This window comes from Mobula hypostoma, chromosome 7, assembly GCF_963921235.1.
Source record: "Mobula hypostoma chromosome 7, sMobHyp1.1, whole genome shotgun sequence".
Classification (NCBI taxonomy): Eukaryota; Metazoa; Chordata; class Chondrichthyes; order Myliobatiformes; family Myliobatidae; genus Mobula; species Mobula hypostoma.
Window position 1 is genome coordinate 59199258 of NC_086103.1, and position 19271 is coordinate 59218528.

The following is a 19271-nucleotide window of genomic DNA, read 5'->3' on the forward strand; positions in this document are numbered from 1 at the left end:
CACCTCAGAAATCAAAGAATTGGGGAAGTAAATCATTATTGATCCGTTGGGACTCCCTAAGTGAAGGAAGAATAGTTAAAACACTACACTGCTGCATTTTAAAATTAGCAGTAAAATTCCAATAATCCTGTATTTAATTGTTTGGAAATTCTGATGATTTGGTTGGTTTGGCATATGGCTCACTCACTTCTCCAGAATGCCAACCCAGAACTGGATTGTGAGTGATGTGCAAGCAGAGCTGGGGGGGTTTAAGGTTTTGCCAGGGTAGTGTCAAGCCTCTGTTGTGTGACCAGAGCTACGGTACATGTTGGAACACTGACGGTCAATCTGAAACATTAACGCTAAATCTTGCAAGATGAATCTCACCGGATTCTAAGTCCCTCTTAAACATTTGCAATTCACTAAAAAATTATATTACTACCTGACACATTTAATAAACATAGAGCATAGAATAAAATAAAAGTGTAACATCCAATATTCTGGATTCAGTAGTCAGCATCATGAAAATCACAAGTTTTTCCACAATATTTTTCGTGTTATTCTGTATTTTGTGGAATTATTGTCAGTACTTGGTATTTATTTTTAATAATCATGGCACATTATCGTCAGACATAAATGATTTGGAAAGAATCATGATTGAGTCATCCTTTGTGTGGGATGTAACCAGAATTTTCCAATGCTCAACAATGATTAAATTTTGATCTTTTTAACACTATCAGTAAGGAGCAATAGGGAGTAAAGACTGCTTTTCCAGAATGTTGTGGCACTACAGGAGCCTCCGCTCCCGCACCAGCAGGCACAGGAAGAGCTTCTTCCTTGAGGCTGTGACCCTGCTGAATCTTACATCACAGCGCTAAGCAGTATTGCACCCATACTGTACTGTCTCAGTATTTTTATATTTGTGTGCTGTAGCACTTACTTTTTATTCACTGTTATTTTGTAAGTAACACTATTATTTGCATTTCTGGTTAGATGCTAACTGCATTTCATTGGTTTTGTATTTGTACTCAGCACAATGACAATAAAGTTGAATCTAATCTAATTTAAAAGCAAAAAGTTTGCAGTAAGATGAGAAAGGTTTGCATTGGCAAGAGTTATTCGGAGCCTGAACCAGAGACCCTGCATTAATAGCTCAAAAACTAAAGATCTGAGTTTTACAGAATGTAATAAGAGCAACAATATTCTCAAAGCTTTTGATAATGCTGGATATTTATGCAATATTCAAAGTTTGCAATTGAGAGAGTGCAGCCTAGGAATCAATCTGAAGGCAGATTTGTTGTCTGAGGAGACATTAGGTAGAATATGCCTGTATTCTTTTGAGTTTGCAAGGTTATTTAATTGAAACTTGCAAAATTCCTATGGAGCTAGAAATATGAGATGCAGAGTTGATGTTTCCCCTGACTAGCGTATCCCTTTTAAAAAAAAGAGTACCACAATCTTAAAATGAAGGATAGGTCATTCAGGACAGAGATGGAAAGAAATGTCTTTGGTGATAAATGTATGAAAATCAACACCAAGAGAACTGGAATGTTAGTCAAGACGTATCTTAAAGACAGAATTGAATGGATTTTTAAATATTCTGGGAATCAGGGAATATTGGATTTATGCGGTAAAGTGGTATCAAGGTCAAATATTAGCCATAATGACAGAGCATGTCTGAGGAATTGAATGGCTGACTTTATTTCCATTTATTTCCATTTTTTTCACATTCACGATTGTTTACTCTGAGCACCAGTATTGCTTTAATTATTACTTTATTAAGTTCCTGTGAATTTCTAAGCCTAATCTTAATATATATGCTTATAAGGAAATAAATATCAAGAGATCTGACCCTAGATTTTTACCTTTACTGTGTTCATTTCCTTGAAAGTGAAAATCATTTCAGTTTATTCATAAAGGCTATGTAGTTACCATGTGCTGTTCAGAGTCTATTCATTTTTAATTCGTTTAATAAGATCCAAATCTGGTCAGGAAGATTTTGAAAGTGAAAAGAATCAAATTGGCTGCATATTACAGAAATGCAAATCTGCTTACAGCACCAAATAAAATAATGGGGATGAAAGGTACCCCGGAGATGTATTTCATATTCCTAAGTGAAAGCTCTTGGAGGGGCTACTGTAGTTAAAATACTGCAGACTTGTGATGCAGGTAGCAGCAGTCATGATACATGAAGGAAATGCTACCTTAGAAGAAGCTTTGATGTTGAGAAAGTGATAGAGAATTAAGAGCTTTTACTTGTCAACAATACCAGCTGTATGCCTGCAGTGTGATAACAAGATTGCTACCCAAAACTTTAAAGGAAACTCATTCAGGTTAATTACTGGTATCTGAAATGTGACTTCCACTAAACTTCTGAAATTAATTACGAGCTCAGAGATATTTTTAAAGGCATCCAGTGAACTGATTGGAAGAACTGAAGTAGACAAACAAAATGAATTTAAATTGATTTGACTTTTAAATGTTTTATTTAAAGTATAACTGAATCCTTACATTTTGTAGGCTGCTGTGACCAGAATATTTTCTTATACTTTACACAGCAGAACAAACCTTTAGGGTGATAACAGACATCCCACCCTACAAAAACTCATTTCAAGGAGGTAGCACCATCAATTTGCGGGAGACTCCCGGAACTTGCGGGAGAGGTGGGATGTCTACAATAGAGTAGCTCCTTAGCAGCTAGCCAGCTAGTTTAAATAATGTTAGATATGCTAATGAATGAATGATACCTGTTAAACTCACCTCAACATGTCTTTTACAGCCTTAACCCACCATGGGCAATAGAAAAGTCACTGTTGCAAACAGTGCAGGGAGCAACACTGTCATTATTTTTGACCCTATAAGGCAGGAGTACACTTTCGGGTAGTCTGGGGTGACATACATCTTATATTTTCTTTTTTTGGAATATTCTGCCATGGTGCGCGCGCGCTCTCTCTCTCTCGTGGTCACTCTCGCACTTGCTCTTTCTCACGCGCGCACTCTCACTCGTGTGGTTTCTCTCGCACTTGCTCTCTATCTCTCTCTCTTGTGGTCGCTCTCGCTCTCGTGGTCTCTCTCGCGCTTGCAGTCTCTCTTGCTCTCAAAAAATTGGATTTCCGGGACATTCTATATAATTTGCGGGCATCAGGGAGCCACTATTAATATGCGGGAGACTCCCGGAACTCCCGGGAGAGGTGGGATGTCTGCAATAATGTGTTTAAAATGTTCACTGGGATATTTGTTTAAACTTTTTCTTCAATGCTTTTGTCATTCAAAGATTGTCTGATGCCTGTAGTGAGAGGCATTCTTCGCTATTATGGTTGGAATCATACCCCGCACACCCTGTGGACATGGGTTCACATTTGATCACAGATGTTACCTATGTTTACACATCCTCCATGTGACTGCATTAGGTTCACAGATCCTCCAGTTTTCTTCCACACCTCAAAGACATCCTGGAAAGTTATTTGTTTTTTGTAAATGGCCCCTAACATATGTGAGTGGCAGGAAAATTGGGAAGGGTGTTATTTATGAACAGGTAGGAGGGAATAAATTATGGGGAAAGAAGTGGGGGAAATCAATTGATAGGAGTGCTCTTAGAGCTGACATGGAGTTGATATCAAGCATTACTGTTGTCTTTCTACAAACCATGAGGTAATCATTAATCAATTGATTTTGAGTCTTCAAGTCATCCAAGAGTCCTTTTATGCATTAACCCTGAGATTGTGTCACTTTTAAGTGACAATATGTGTATATTATAATGTTTTTATAAGCAGTCAAATAGAGTGGAATCAAGAGCAAGCTTGAATTGTGGCGTTATTCAGGCACAGCATATATGCATCCCTAATGGAGCAAGGAGTAGTCTGGGGATTAACAAGATGTGTTAGTTGGGACACGAGGCATTCGTTTTAATACTTCTCTGGCTTTGGAATCCAACAGTTATGGGCTCAAGGCATCAATTATTGTGCATTTTTGGTAATATGGTGAACTATTTAAGGAGCTGGATTTCCTTTTTTAAGAGACAATAATGCCAGATGTCAAAATAGAGTATTTTTTCCTGACACTCATTGGTTGGTTTGATCAATTGAACTTGCTTGCCTTCATTACCTACAGGGATCATGATTGAGGTCAAATATCATTTCCCAGATGCCAAATAAACACACACGTTAATAAGATTCATGAAGTTCAAAACATATCTTGCACTAACAAGAGAAAATCTGCAGATGCTGGAAATCCAAGCAACACACACAAGATGCTGGAGCAACTCAGCAGGCCAGGCAGCACCTATGGAAAAAGTACAGTCGATGATTTGGGCCAAGACCCTTCGGCAGGACCACTTGCACTGTTCAGACACCATATTTTTACATCCTATAAAGTAATATTGAAGAGCCCAAGAACAGATTGTGTATATTTTTGTAGTTCAAATGCATTGTTTGTCTGTACATATAGCTATGTAATTATATAGCATCTTTCATTCTTCTAGGACAGACAATTTCATCTCGCAGTGAATGTTTTTTTTATTTGAACTGGCATCAATGTTCTTTTATCAGCCAAATACAATAGCTAGTTTATGAACGTTAAGGTTGTTCTGCCCCCAAGTGAGTCAGGTAGCCAGTTGATTTGTTTACTGGTGCTGTTTTAACGAGAGCGCTGGGCAGAAAAAAAGTTGAAAAACTGTTATTTATTTATATTTTTATAATGGGTAAGATTGTAAACCAGCAAACAGATGTATTAAGAGTAAAAGGATCAGAGTGGTCGGCTGTGTGCAGAACCAAAAGAAATGGGGGAGATCTTAAATAGGGTTTTTGTGTCTGTATTTACCAAGGAAACTGGCATGAAGTCTATGGAATTAAGGGAAACAAGAGTGAGATCATGGAAACTGTACAGATTGAAAAGGAGGAGGTGCTTGCTATCTTGAGGCAAATTAAAGTGGATAAATCCCCAGGAGCTGACAGGGTATTCCCTCAGACCTTGAAGGAGACTAGTGTAGAAATTGCAGGGGCCCTGGCAGATATATTTAAAATGTCAGTGTCTACGGGTGAGTTGCTGGAGGATTGGAGAGTGGCTCATGTTGTTCCATTGTTTAAAAAAGGATCGATAAGTAATCCGGGAAATTATAAGCCGCTAAATTTGACATCGGTAGTGGGTAAGTTATTGGAGGGAGTACTAAGAGACAGAATCTACAAGTATTTGGATAGACAGGGACTTATTAGGGAGAGTCAACATGGCTTTGTGCGCGGTAGGTCATATTTGACCAATCTATTGGAGTTTTTTGAGGAGGTTACCAGGAAAGTGGATGAAGGGAAGACAGTGGATGTTGTCTACATGGACTTCAGTAAGGCCTTTGACAAGGTCCCGCATGGGAGGTTAGTTAGGAAAATTCAGTCGCTAGGTATACATGGAGAGGTGGTAAATTGGATTAGACATTGGCTCAATGGAAGAAGCCAAAGAGTGGTAGTAGAGAATTTCTTCTCAGAGTGGAGGCCTGTGACTAGTGGTGTGCCACAGGGATCATTGCAGGGTCCATTGTTATTTGTCATCTATATCAATGATCTGGATGATAATGTAGTAAATTGGATCAGCAAATTTGCTGATGATGCAAAGATTGGAGGTGTAGTGGACAGTGAGGAAGGTTTTCAAAGCTTGCAGAGGGACTTGGACCAGCTGGAAAAATGGGTTGAAAAATGGCAAATGGAGTTTAATACAGACAAGTGTGAGGTATTGCACTTTGGAAGGACAAACCAAGGTAGAACATACAGGGTAAATGGTAAGGCACTGAGGAGTGCAGTAGAACAGAGGGATCTGGGAATACAGATACAAAATTCCCCAAAAGTGGCGTCACAGTTAGATAGGGTCGTAAAGAAAGCTTTTGGTACATTGGCCTTTATTAATCAAAGTATTGAGTATAAGAGCTGGAATGTTATGCTGAGGTTGTATAAGGCATTGGTGAGGCCGAATCTGGAGTATTGTGTTCAGTTTTGGTCACCATATGACAGGATGGTTGAAAGAGTGCAGAGAAGGTTTACGAGGATGTTGCCGGGACTTGAGAAACTGAGTTACAGAGAAAGGTTGAATAGGTTAGGACTTTATTCTCTGGAGCGTAGAAGAATGAGGGGAGATTTGATAGAGGTATATAAAATTATGATGGGTATAGATAGAGAGAATGCAAGCAGGCTTTTTCCACTGAGGCAAGGGGAGAAAAAAAACAGGACATCGGTTAAGGGTGAGGGAGGAAAAGTTTAAAGGGAACATTGGGGGGGCTTCATCACACAGAGAGTGGTGGGAGTATGGAATGAGCTGCCAGACGAGGTGGTAAATGCGGGTTCTTTTTTAACACTTAAGAATAAATTGGACAGATACATGGATGGGAGGTGTATGGAGGGATATGGTCTGTGTGCAGGTCAGTGGGACTAGGTAGAAAATAGTTCGGCACAGCCAAGAAGGGCCAAAAGGCCTGTTTCTGTGCTGTAGTTTTTCTATGGTTTCAAACATTACCTAAGACTACAAAATGATTGTCCAATGTTTGATATAATCTCCAGAATATTTCAAACCTTGTCCTTTCTGGAAATAGTTTCCTATCCATTAAAGGCATTTAAACACCCTTGTTATTTTTTGTAGACAACTTTATTTGGATAGAATTGTGATACTATGCCTAATATGAAAGGAGAAAAGTCATGAAAAAACTTTGTCTCTGTTTACTTTAGCATCAAATTTACAGTCACTGTAATAAACAAGCTATTAGGGTATGTAGTTATGCGAAGATGATACTTACATCCATGACTGAGGTTTAAAGCAGCCTAACTCTGCCTTTATTTCTTTTGCAGTATGGTCTTGTGGCTGGTGAGGACTGCTTGTATTCAGATTTTCCAGAAATTGACCTCTCCCAGCTGGATGTGACTGACCTTGATTCAGTAAACTGCCTTAGTGAACTCCATTGGGACAATGACCAAACAGAAATAAGTTCCAGCCAGTATAGTACAGATGATTCTGAGCTTTTTGAAGTAAGTATGCATTTGAATTTTCCTGCCGAGTTATGCTAAGCATAACATAGTGAAAATGAACCCTCGTGGCTGTAAAACCAAAGGACCGAAGTATTTTGCTATGACAGTCATATTGATGTGCAGGTTGGTTAACTCGTGACCTTCTACAGGTGCGCAGTGGAAAGCTTCCTAACATGCTGTGTGGTGTAGAAGCTGCACTGCAGTGGAAACGAGAGCTCCACAACGGACAGTTAAAACTGCGCAACGCATCAGTGGCAGCAGCCTACCCACCCTCAAGGAAATATATACAGAAAGTTGCCGGGATAAAGGCCAATGGTGTCATGGAGGATGACACCCACGCAGCTCATGTACTGTTTGCTCACTCCCATTAGGGAAGAAGTTGTGCAGTATCCATACCAGGACCATCAGACTCAAAAACCGTTCCAAGCTGTCAGGCAGATCAACACCACCACATCACACACCCCCACACCCCACAACAGCTACCCACCACCTCCTCTACTTTATCATTTCCTGTAGAGTCACCTTATGTACAGATACTCCTGCACATAGTGTCACTTTCTGTACATACTATCAGTCTGTTATGGTGTTTCTTTTAATGCTGCATCAGATCCTGAGTAACAATCATTTAATTTTCTTTTACACTTGTGAACACGAAGAATGACAATAAACGATCTTGAATCTTGAATAAATTGCTACTTGGTTTAGGTTAATGGGAAACAGAATTAAAGATAAATTGATGGGCATTTGTAAGAGAAAATAAGTTGCAGGGGTGCAGGGGAAGATCAACAATGGGTTACTAAAGTGTGAATATAAAATTTTGCATTCCATGTATTAAATAAGGGAAAAGGAAAAGTTCAATAACTGTAGTCGTCAGACCCAGAACTCAGTACTAGACAAAGGTCAAGGTAACAATATAAATAAATTTAATTTCGTTAATAATTAAAGTCAAAACAGAATCATAGTTGATTATTCTTGCTCAATTAATCTTTATTCTCATCCTGATTTACTTATTTACCCAGTTATCAGTCACCAAGCCCTGTCCTCATTGTAGCAAAGAAATTTGAAGAACATTCAGAATAGGTTCTGAAACAATTTTAAGCTAAAGAGTCTTACTATAGTAGAACTGGAGTGTTGGTGTAACCATTTGGAATGGGTTCTAAAAAGAAGATGCTCGTTATTCAGCAACCTTTTATTTTTCCCTTTCCCTGCATATCGTGTTTCCCCTCTCACCGTCCCAAACCCATGACCTCTGTCACCTGCAAGGACACCGGAAGCATGGGAACACCACTACTTCCCAAGGCACCCTCTGGTCCTCACGGAAAATTCATCGCTGTTTCTTCATCATTACGAAATCTTAAAAAACTCTTGCCCAACAGAGGGTTATAGACTCTGCCAGCCCCATCACAGGCACAATCAGAATCAGGTTTAATATCACTGGCATATGCCAGGAAGGTTGTTGTTTTGTGGCAGCAGTACATTGCAATACATAAGAATAAAAACTATAAATTACAATTTTTAAAAATATATATATATTAATTAATAAATTAATTAATACAAATAAATTAAATAAACAGTCCAAAAAGAGAGGGGGCAAATATTGAGGAAGTGTTCATAGGTTCGTTTTCCATTCAGAAATTTTGATGGCAGAGGGCAAGAGCTGTTCCTGAAATGTTGAGTGTGCGTCTTGAGGCTCCTGTACCACTTCCTTGATGGTAGCAATGAAAAAAAGGCATGTTCTGGGTAATAAGGGTTCTTAATGATATATGCCATCTTTTTGAGACATCACCTCTCAGTGTTCTGGATGCTAGGAAGGCTAGTCCCCATGATGGAGCTGGCTGAGTTTACAACCGGCCACTTTTTCTGATCCTGTGCTGGGGACCTTCCATACTAGACAGTGATGTAACCAATTCGAATACTCTCCACAGTACAGCAGTAGAAATTTGTGAGTGTCTTTGGTAACCAGTCCATCACAGGTAAACCCCTCCCCACCAGTGAGCAGATCTGCACAAAGCATTGTTGCAGGAAAACAGCATTCATTATGAAGGACCCTTCCCAAGACCCACTGGCATGCTCACTTCTCACAGCTGACATCAGGAGGAAGGTACAGGAGCCTCAGGACTCTCACCACCAGGTTCAGGGACAGTTATTACCCCTCAACCATCAGGCTCCTGAACAAAAGGGGATAACTTCACTCAACTTCTTTGCCCCATGACTAGAAGTCTTTTTAGCAGCAGAGACTGGAAATCTAGTCAAGATTGATGGGAAGATGGAAGCTGGTAAATACAGAGTGATCATGGATCAAATCTTACAACTCTACCGGAAAGTTTAAACTGGTGAGGAAGTTTGTCTTTTGGCAGGACAACAACTCAAAGCACACTCCCAGAGCAACCATGGAGTGGCTTCAGTGAAGAAAATTGATGACCATTCAGTATTCCATTCAGAGTCCTGGCCTTAACCTGATTGAACATCTCTGTCACAACCTCAAGATTGCTGTAACTGCTGCTCCCCAACTAACCTGGCACAGCTTGAGAAATTTTGCAAGGAGAAATGGGCAAATCTTGCTCTATCACATTGTGCTAAACTAATAGAGACTTATCCAAAAAGACTACTGGCTGTAATAGTTGCGAGTGGTGGTTCAACTAAGTACTGAGCAAAATGGAGTGACTACTTTCAAACTTATGACATTTCAGGATTTGAATTTTTAGTTTTCATGTTTTACAATTTTCCTTGTTTTGGGTCTCTACTGTGAAAAGAGGAGCATATGCTTCACAAATAAAAATTCTCAGTTAAATTGACCAAAATCCATGGTTGTAATACCCATTTATGTGAACGAAGGGTTGGGGTCTGAATACTTATCATCTTGAGGATAGGTGGATATAAACTTTGAGGTTTATCTTATCCTCTGTACCACTTGGTATCTCTCATTTGATTCGCATTTCCTTGTGCTTCAGCCAAATGAATCACCTCTCACTTCAGGGAATTGCATTTTCTTTGCCAGTGTTCCTGCCCAGCTGGGCATACTGTCTAATATCTTGTGCAAGCAAAGGCTTTCCTCCTCCATGCCATCCGCACAGTCAGGTTTTATTCCTGTCTCCTACGTAAGTTCAGATCATGAACATAAAGATACCAAGAGACTGACTGCTGAGCCTTGTGAAACACTGCTGGTAAGAGGCCTCAAATCAAATAAACACTTGTTAACCATTGGTCCTTAGTTCCTGCCACAGAGCAGCTTCAGATCCAATTTGGCATGCTCTCTTGATTCATGTGGACCTTCAGTTTTTTGCACAGGCTGTCATGCAGTTCTTTAAATACAGATAGATGACAGTAAGCACACTATACACACTGACACTCCTTGTTACCACCTTAAGTTAGTTGGTTAAACATGATCCTACCTTACAAATTTCACCAATTAAGTGAAATTCAAAAAAAACAGCTGTTTTGAAAATCTGAAATAGAACAGAAAATGCTGGAAACACTCAGCAGGCTTGAGTCTTTTTGTGGGAAGAAGAATGAAGCTGTTGATTCAGGTCCAAGATCTTTCCTCAGAACAGGGTGTTGAGCCTCATTTGTAACACAATTAGGCAATAGATCAATAGGTCAGAGTGACAGGGGATGGAGAATTAAACAGAAAGCCCTGCAGACTGAACACTGAGGTTGTGCAAAGCGATCACCCAACCTGCCATTGGCTTCATTGGAACCAAGGGAGGATGCATTGCCTCACCAGGAAAATATTTAATTTTCTTCTTTTTAACTACTGCACATTATAACCCCTCCCTTTTGAAAAAGCAGCCTCAAGGTGTACATAACCTTATCCATGTCCTCTGCTTCCTCACATAGGATACCGTTTTGGTCTCTTATAAGCACTATCTATATACATATGGATTTTCTTTGATTTTACTTCCAGGTGTCCTCACTTTACTTTCTTATCAAGGCTTTCTGAAGGATTGAACTCAGCATATCTGATGCCGGTTTCTCGTTTTGTTTCTGCCTTCTCTTCCTTTTGCACTTTATCAACCAAGGGATTTCAGCTCAACAGACTCACCCTGTTGTCGGACAACGGTTAATCTGAATTCCATGAATCGTCTTCTTCATTAGCTCCATTGCTTCGAGATTGATTTATTTTCAGGTCCTGAATTCCAATAAAGTTCCAGTAAAACTGGCCTCATCCAAATTTAGAAGTGTTACTGTTAATTTACATTTGTCCTTTTCTTCACTATTCTAAATCTAGCAAGATGTTGAGCATGGCACTATATAAAACCTAAATCCAGTAGGATATCAGAATTACATAATGTCATCATTCACATCTGGGAAGAGGGGAATATTCCAGATGACCTCAGAGGTGCCATAGTCTTCAAGAAAGGAGATGAGACAACTCCTATCTGCCACAGCGGAGTTCATCGCTAGGGTGTTCCACAACTGGTTCCATACAAAGGCTGCACAGCTTCTTTTGTAATGTGGATTATTTCCAGCTAGAGGGACTGTGGGTGGGGAAAAAAGTATAGGAAGCCTTACCAGACACAATACTTGGGCTTTTTAAATCTCACCAAAACCTTTGACTTCAATCAGTTGGGAGGTACTATAGAACATCCTCCTTAAATTTGATTGCACATGGAAATTCATCTCCATCTTGCCATTGCTCCATGCCTGTCATGATAGCAACCAATGGCTCTATAGAACAGATAATCCGATCTTCAGAAATAACCAGAAGCTGTTCAACTTGTAGTCAAAGGTTCATTTATTATCAAAGTATACAACTCTGAAATTCTTCTCCAGATAGCCACGAAACCAAGAAAGAAAAAAACTGGCAGCACAATCATCATCATCAACCACAAAATCTTTTGTCCTGTCACAAAAAAACTTAACAAAAATGGAACAGGCATAACAACCCTCAATTCCCCCTCCCCTGCACACACACAAAAAAAGAGATCTCAAGAGCCACCTCTTGGTGAAGGCAATTATTGATGATGAAGTTGAGAACTGCCTTCATAACACAAGCACAACCTCTGTTCATTTGAGGAAAAGGATATTTGATGATTATGACCTCAAATTTGGCATAAAAGCCACAATCTATTGACCAGCATTGATCACCATGGTTCTTAATGATTCTGAGATCTGGATTACCAAGAAGCTGGAAAAATACTACCACTGTTGTCTCCACAAATGCTCCAACTAAACAAACTGATGTCAGTGTTCTTTCTTCAGCAAATAATCACCAATTTTGTGAGCGTATAGTTACAAAAAAAAAATCAGCTAAATAAGACAGGCCATGTTGCGGACATCCAGACTCCCAATTCTTCCTAATTCTTTTCTGAATTATTCTCTGTCATGGGAAGAGATCTGCAGATAGGCAAAGTAACAAATCGAAAGGTGCAGTCAAAGTCATCATGGAGAAATGTATTATTTTTTGTTTCCTGTGATTCTCTGGCCAATGACCACTCAAAGTGGAATAAGATCATTCAAATAATCATAAGATCATTCAAAGTGGTACTAAGAACTTCAGTTTGAACCATCGTGAGCATATAGAAACTGTATAAACAGAGGAAACACGCAGTCTGTCAAACTGCCCACCTCCTTCTGCCCACTCCGTCACCACCCGTCCAGTGTTTGGAAGAGTCCATGGGTCCCACATTTGCTGTCTAGCCACAAAATGAAGTGGGACATTTCCTCAATCTCCAAAGGCTACAAGGAAACATCACTTTGCTTTTATGAAGTTATCTGCTCCAGAAGGACTGCAGTAGTTCAAGTAGGCAGCTCACCATCTGAAGAGCGATAATTACTATCATGTTAGTGACATACACATCCCATGAGTGAATTAAAGTAAAACTGCTCACACAATGCTTCCCAATTCCTGATGACATTTTTGTCTCATTGCATCTAACTCTTCAGACATGTCGTAGTAAACCATCCTGACACTTAACGGACAGGATTTTCAGCAACAAGTTTTCAGTGTCTCCCACTTAATTGAAATTCTCTCTGCAATGTGGATGGTGTACTCACCACCAGAAAAATGTTCAGAGGAGTTGGCATATTGGCATGACAGACAGCACAAGGCACGGCCTATCTTCCATTACTGTTAATTGTCAAGCAACTGGCCAAACGTGTTCAATGAGGTGTGTAAAAGATCAAGAACAGCCTGAAAATACGATGCCAACCTGCTGATGCTTCATGCATCTTAATTAGCAGAAGTAGCATGTTGCCAAAGTGAATATAGATGCATTAAATCACATGCATCTATATTCATTAAATTTTATGCATGATTTGTGCAAAATTTCATTGCATAACCAGTAGATCTAAACAAGGCTGTACAATCCTGCTATACAGAGCTGTGAATTATTTGTTTTGAGCTGCTCCTTGTTCACTAATCCTGTTTCCATTCCAATGAGACCCCTTCCCATCACAAAACTGGACCGGGTACATTACAGTTTTGAAACACCTTCTGCTGTCATTTTTCTGGCACCTTTCAGATACATGAAGATGTCAATAATGTGTGTGTGTGTGGCATTCATTTATGCTAATCTTGCAGAAATTGAATCCAAATGTTGCAATCTACCAACTTCATTTTTTATTCCTTGTAGCAAGGAACAGACCCTACTGTAAATTAAGATGCATTGAGCAAGTTAAAATGTCCTGATTGATAGATTAACAATTTGCATACAGCCATTTCTGTGTGTTTCAATCACAGACATGACTAATAATGCTTACATCATCTCTGTTTTATGCAACTCAATACAACCAACATAATAAAGATGATTTCATAATACTGGGAAGTTGGATGGTCCAAGGCCCTGTACCAGCATAGAGTCATAGAATTATACAACACAGAAATGGGCCTTTTGGCCCACCTTGTCTATGTTAGTCCTTTTGCCCATTTAAGCTAATCCCATATTCAAAGGATTCAAAGTATACTTAATATCAAAGTACGTATGCAGTATACAACCCTGAGAGTCATCTTCCCTTTCAATATTTTTATTAGTTTCTGCATAAAAGAATACAGAGTACAAGAAAGTATATATAACGGTTAAAAAAACAACTCAATTACATTATATCTATTCATAATAACAATCTCATTACCCTGTATTCATGTAGGTTAGTCAAAGTTATATTGAAATATACTATATTATTACAGAAAAAATCTAACCTTTACCAAGACCGAAGCTGTTTATTAAGGAGAAAAAAAGGTAAAATACCTTCTCATATAATAAAAATTGATAATAGCCAACATCTATATTTAAACAATGAATTGAGGGTTTTGAAAGTAATTCAGAACCGGTCCTCACAATGTTTGAAAGTCTTGATGAGATTCATAAATTGAACAACGAATCTTCTCTAAATCTAAGCATGACATAACATCGCATAACCATTGAGCATGAGTAGGAGGAGAAACATTTTTCCATTTAAACAGAAGAGCCCTCCTAGCTATAAGAGAGCTAAAGGCCAAAATATGTAAATCTGATGTCTTCAACTTGTTATCTTGTCCAGCAACAATACCGAATAGGGCCGCCAGAGGATTAGGCTTAAAATTGACGTTGAAAAGTAAAGGAAAAGTTTGAAAAACTTCCTTCCAATATTTTTCAAGACATAGACAAGTCCAAAACATATGAATTAATGAAGCTTCTCCATTATTGTATATGTCACAGTAGGGAGATATATCCGATTAAAAACGAGATGGCTTATCTTTAGTCATACGGACTCTATGTACCACCTTAAATTGTGTGAGGGAATGGCGAGCACATAGCGATGATGTATTAACCAGTTTAAAAATTTCATTCCAGGTTTCCTCAGATATTGATGTCTGTAAGTCTTGTTCCCAGAGATTCTTAATTTTGTCTAAAGGAACATTCCTCGTCTCCAGTAACATATCATAAATATTAGATATTGAACCATTATGAAAAGGTGTCAAATTAAAAATTATGTCTAGTAAGTTCTTATCTGAGCTTATAGGAAATGTGCATAATTGAGATCTTAGAAAGTCTCTGATTTGTAGATATCTGAAAAAGTGAGTTTTGGGTAAGCTATATTTAGCTGACAATTGTTCAAATGAAAAAAAAGATTTCCTCCAACAAACAGATCCCAAAAACATGTAATACCCAACCTGTCCCATTCTTTAAAAACTAAATCAGTCATGGGGGGTTTAAAAAAATAACTAGAATAAGTGGGACTAGAAAGGGAAAATCTCAATAAACCAAAATGTTTTCTAAATTGTATCCAGATCCTCAGAGTATGTTTAACTATTAAATTATCAGTTAGTTTACTTACAAATAAAGGAAGTTAAGATTCAAGAAGAGAAATAATAGAAAATTTATTAACAGAATTAGCTTCTAAAGAAACCCAAAACAGACAGTCGACACGATTAATATAATATATCCAAAACGTCAGATATCGTCTATTAACTGCCCAGTAATAAAACCTAAAATTAGGTAAGGCTAAAACTCCAGACTTCTTAGGTTTTTTAGAGTCATCTTCCCCACAGACAGCCATGAAACAAAGAAAACCATGAAACCTGTTCAAATAAAATCATCAACCTCCCCATGTGCAACAAAACAAATCTCACAAACAGCAGTAAAAAAAAACGAGCGAAGACACAGACTATAAAACACAAAATCAAAATGCAGATTTAACTTCAGCCCAGTGTTTGTTATCTGCAGGCCACCCCAATTCAAAAATGGCCCAAAAAATAGCACCCACAAAAAAGGAGCAACCAGAGACTAGAACACATCATAAGCATGATTTTAAAGTCCGCAATCCTCAAACCACATCGATTAAACCTTGCTCCGGCACCATCCACAGACAGCATCAAGGGAGGGAGAGAGAGATCACTCATCAAAGGACCTTCCTTCAAGAGCAGCAAGCGTCAGGGGGAGAGAGAGACCATCACACGCTGACAACCTCCTTGGGCAGCAGCCTGCGAGACGCTGATAGACGGTGCTGAATGCTCGTTCGACCTCCGCACTTGCTCCAATTTCAGTCTTCCTCGGCGCTTCAGTCAGCGAGCGATGGAGTCGATCATGGGCTCGTGCCCCCTCTCCAAGATTCATGGCCTCCAGGCCGTATACTTTGTTGCAGGCACGTGGAACCCTCTCGGAGATAACAAAGCACCAGATTGCCTGAAAACACCCTGCCAGAATGTTTTATAATAGGCCCTAACAGTAGCAGAACCACATCTGAAATAAAAAGAAGATTTAAAAGAAGTGAATCGAGTGCCATGTGACCTGTCTTGAGGATGCTGCCTTTGGTAGTATTGTTCACTGGTACCATCTTCTTCCAAACACACCCACTCTTTCAAAGCCTTGTCCATTCAGGTGTCTATATAACTATCTCTTAAATATATTTGGCAATATCAGCATGCTGATATTGCCAAATATATTATATGCATGGTTTCTGAAAAAGATTGATGCTGAATTAGTGGATTGGCACTATGTTCTACAATCCTGCTGCGCGAGGTTATAATAGATTTCTTTTGACCTACCCCATATGCACAAGTGTAATGTGTATTGCAGTGAGATTCCCTCCCACCACAAATTTGGGCCAAGCACTTAAATATATTGCACCCATTTTATTTCCAATTCCCATTCCCATTCTGATATGTCCATCCGTGGCCTCCACCGCTGATATGATGAGACCACGTTTAGGTTGGAGGAACAGCACCTTATATTCTGTTTCGGTAGCCTCCAACCTGATGGCATGAACATCGATTTCTCGAACCTCCAGTAATGTCCCCCAACCACCCCCCTCCCCTTCTCCATTTCCCTTGCCCGCCCGTTGCCTCCCTCTGGTGCTCCTTCTCCCTTTTTCTTTCTTCCATGGCCTTCTGTCACTTTCACCAATCAACTTCCCAGCCCTTTACTTCATTCCTCCAGGTTTCACCCATCACCTGGTGGTTCTCTCTTCCCTCCCCCTCCCCTCCCCGCCCCCACCTTTTAAATCTACTCCTCAGCTTTTTGTCTCCAGTCCTGCCAAAGGGTTTCGGCTCGAAACGTCGACTGTATACTTTTCCGTAGATGCTGCCTGGCCTGCTGAATTCCTCCAACATTTTATGTCTTCCTCGGATTTCCAGCATCTGCAGGTTTTCTCTTGTTTGTGATTTAAATATATTTTGATTGCGCCTGACTCCAACAATCATCTCTGGTGGCATATTCCAAATATCAATCAATCTCTATGTACAGTATATTAATAAAATCCTCTCAAAACCCTGTAAAATATCTTCCTCTTACTTTCAACCTACACCATTTTGCTTTGCATACTACTATCATGGGAAAAAAGATTCTAATTATCTACTATACCTATCTCCGTGAGATCACTCCTCAAACTCCATTACTGCATTGAAAACAAACTAAGCCTTTACAATGTCTCCCCATTACTAATAACTTCCCATCCAGGCAATACCTTGATTACTCTCCTCTGCGACTTCTCCAGCACCATCACATCCTTCCTAAATCGTGGCGGTCAGAACTGTGTGCAATTTGGACCGAACAATCCAAAGTGTTTGACTCAAACACGCAAAGTCTAACTAGCATTTTGTAAAATGTTAAAAGAAATGGTGATAGCACAAATCAGGATATCAAGCAGCTTAGAGATCCTTTCTCTTTCATATGGCGAATAAGTGATGCTGTGGTGAATCCTGTATATGTCACATATTGTGGCTGTGCATCAGATGAAGGTGTTAGTGAATGAAATGCTATTCAGCAGGTTGTTTTCCTATGAATGATGTGACTCTTCATTAATATTGTTGCTACTGATCTCATGCAGACTAGTGTCACACACTAAACTTAGAACTTTACAGCAAAATAAAGTCCTGATCTTTATCTAGTGGCCATGGCATTTATGGAGCGTTTTCTAGTCCATGGCAAATGCTCATCAGTCAAGTCTGCTACTTTCAGGCCTTTCAGCAGGTGTTCACTTGCGTATATTTGAAATGAAGCCATGAAACTTCAGTGATTCGGCGTTAACTTTGAAGTGGTTTGAAGCTGAATTCTCTTGCTACCACGCCTCACTCAGACCAGGTCCACTTGTATCCCACTGTGCTCACAACTTGCTGGATCTGCCAGTGAAGCAGATCGGATCCTGGTTTGGTGAGAGAGGATTGATTGAAGTACTCAAGGCTGATACAGGACACTTGAGGGTTATGTGGAGTAGAGGTCAAGCATCACCTTATTAACTGGACATTCAAAGCCTATTCCTTCTTACTTTGCATCCAGCTGAACTGACTGATTCTGCATGACTTCTTGGCTTGTCAGCTTTGATACCAGTCTTTCAGAGCTCATATAGACAGCAGAGACCTAAGTTGGAGCTTGCAAGCTCTCAAATCCAGAAATATGGATTTGATTCCTACCTCAGGTCCTATCTACTTGGAGTTTACAGACTCACTTCTTGACCATACATTCTTACTTTGGATGTTCTCCCTAGCTTCCAGATCCCAAAGAGATGATGGGAGGCTAATCAGTGACCATAGATTAGTATTGTTTAAAGATAAAAGGACCAGACAGGAGTTTATCGGTATATGAGAAAGAATACACTGCAGGAATACAGAGAAATAAGGACATGGGGCATGGACAGAACAAAAGGAACCATTCAGTGGGCTGAATGGCTCCTTTTGTTCTGGTATCAGACTTCTCAGGTTCATTTATATTCGTGTACCGCTTACAAATCTTGATTCAGTGCTTAAGTTATGGTTATGTGGACTTCCCATTTTAACTCTTGTGGGTTTTTTTGTGATTTAATACTACCAAATGGCTTACATGCATCCCACTTTACGAGAGAGCTACATGTGGGCAAGAATGAACTGAATTTCCCTCCTTGAAGGTGTTTGAACCAGGTGAAGTTTTGCCTTCATAATGACTTAAAAACACTACTCTTCTTTGTTAAGATTATATTTTTCTTAAGTGTAATCCTCAAACAGAAAAATGAAGGGTGCCTTCATTGAAACTTGTCAAATAGTGAAAGGCCTTGATAGAGCGGATGTGGTGAGGATGTTTCCTATGGAAGGAGAGTCGAAGACCAGAGGACACATCCCCACAATGGCGGGGCATCCTTTTAGAGCAGAGATGAGGAAGAATTTCTATAGCCAGAGTGATGAATCTGTGGAATCCTTTGACACAGGCAGCTGTGGAGACCAAGTCTTTATGTATCTTTAAGACAAAGGTTGATAGATTCTTGATTGGTGAGGGCTTGAAGCGGTCTGGGGAGAAGCCAGGAGGTTGAGTCTGAGAAGAAAGTTAGAATGGACATGATGAAATAGCAGAGCAGACTCAATGGGCCAAATGGCCTAATTCTGCTCCTATGTCTTTTGGTTTTTTT

The 19271-nt window shown here is 39.5% G+C and overlaps 1 protein-coding gene across 5 annotated transcripts in view; it reads left to right on the forward strand.

The window, feature by feature from the left end:
• LOC134349338 (peroxisome proliferator-activated receptor gamma coactivator 1-alpha-like) overlaps positions 1 to 19271 on the forward strand; it is a 176403-nt gene that overhangs the window by 126704 nt on the left and 30428 nt on the right. For all 5 annotated transcript variants that reach the window (XM_063053493.1, XM_063053494.1, XM_063053496.1 and 2 more), the window contains one exon: positions 6801 to 6977. In XM_063053493.1, the coding sequence (XP_062909563.1) occupies positions 6801 to 6977 (177 nt within the window). The remainder of the gene's footprint in view (positions 1 to 6800; positions 6978 to 19271) is intronic.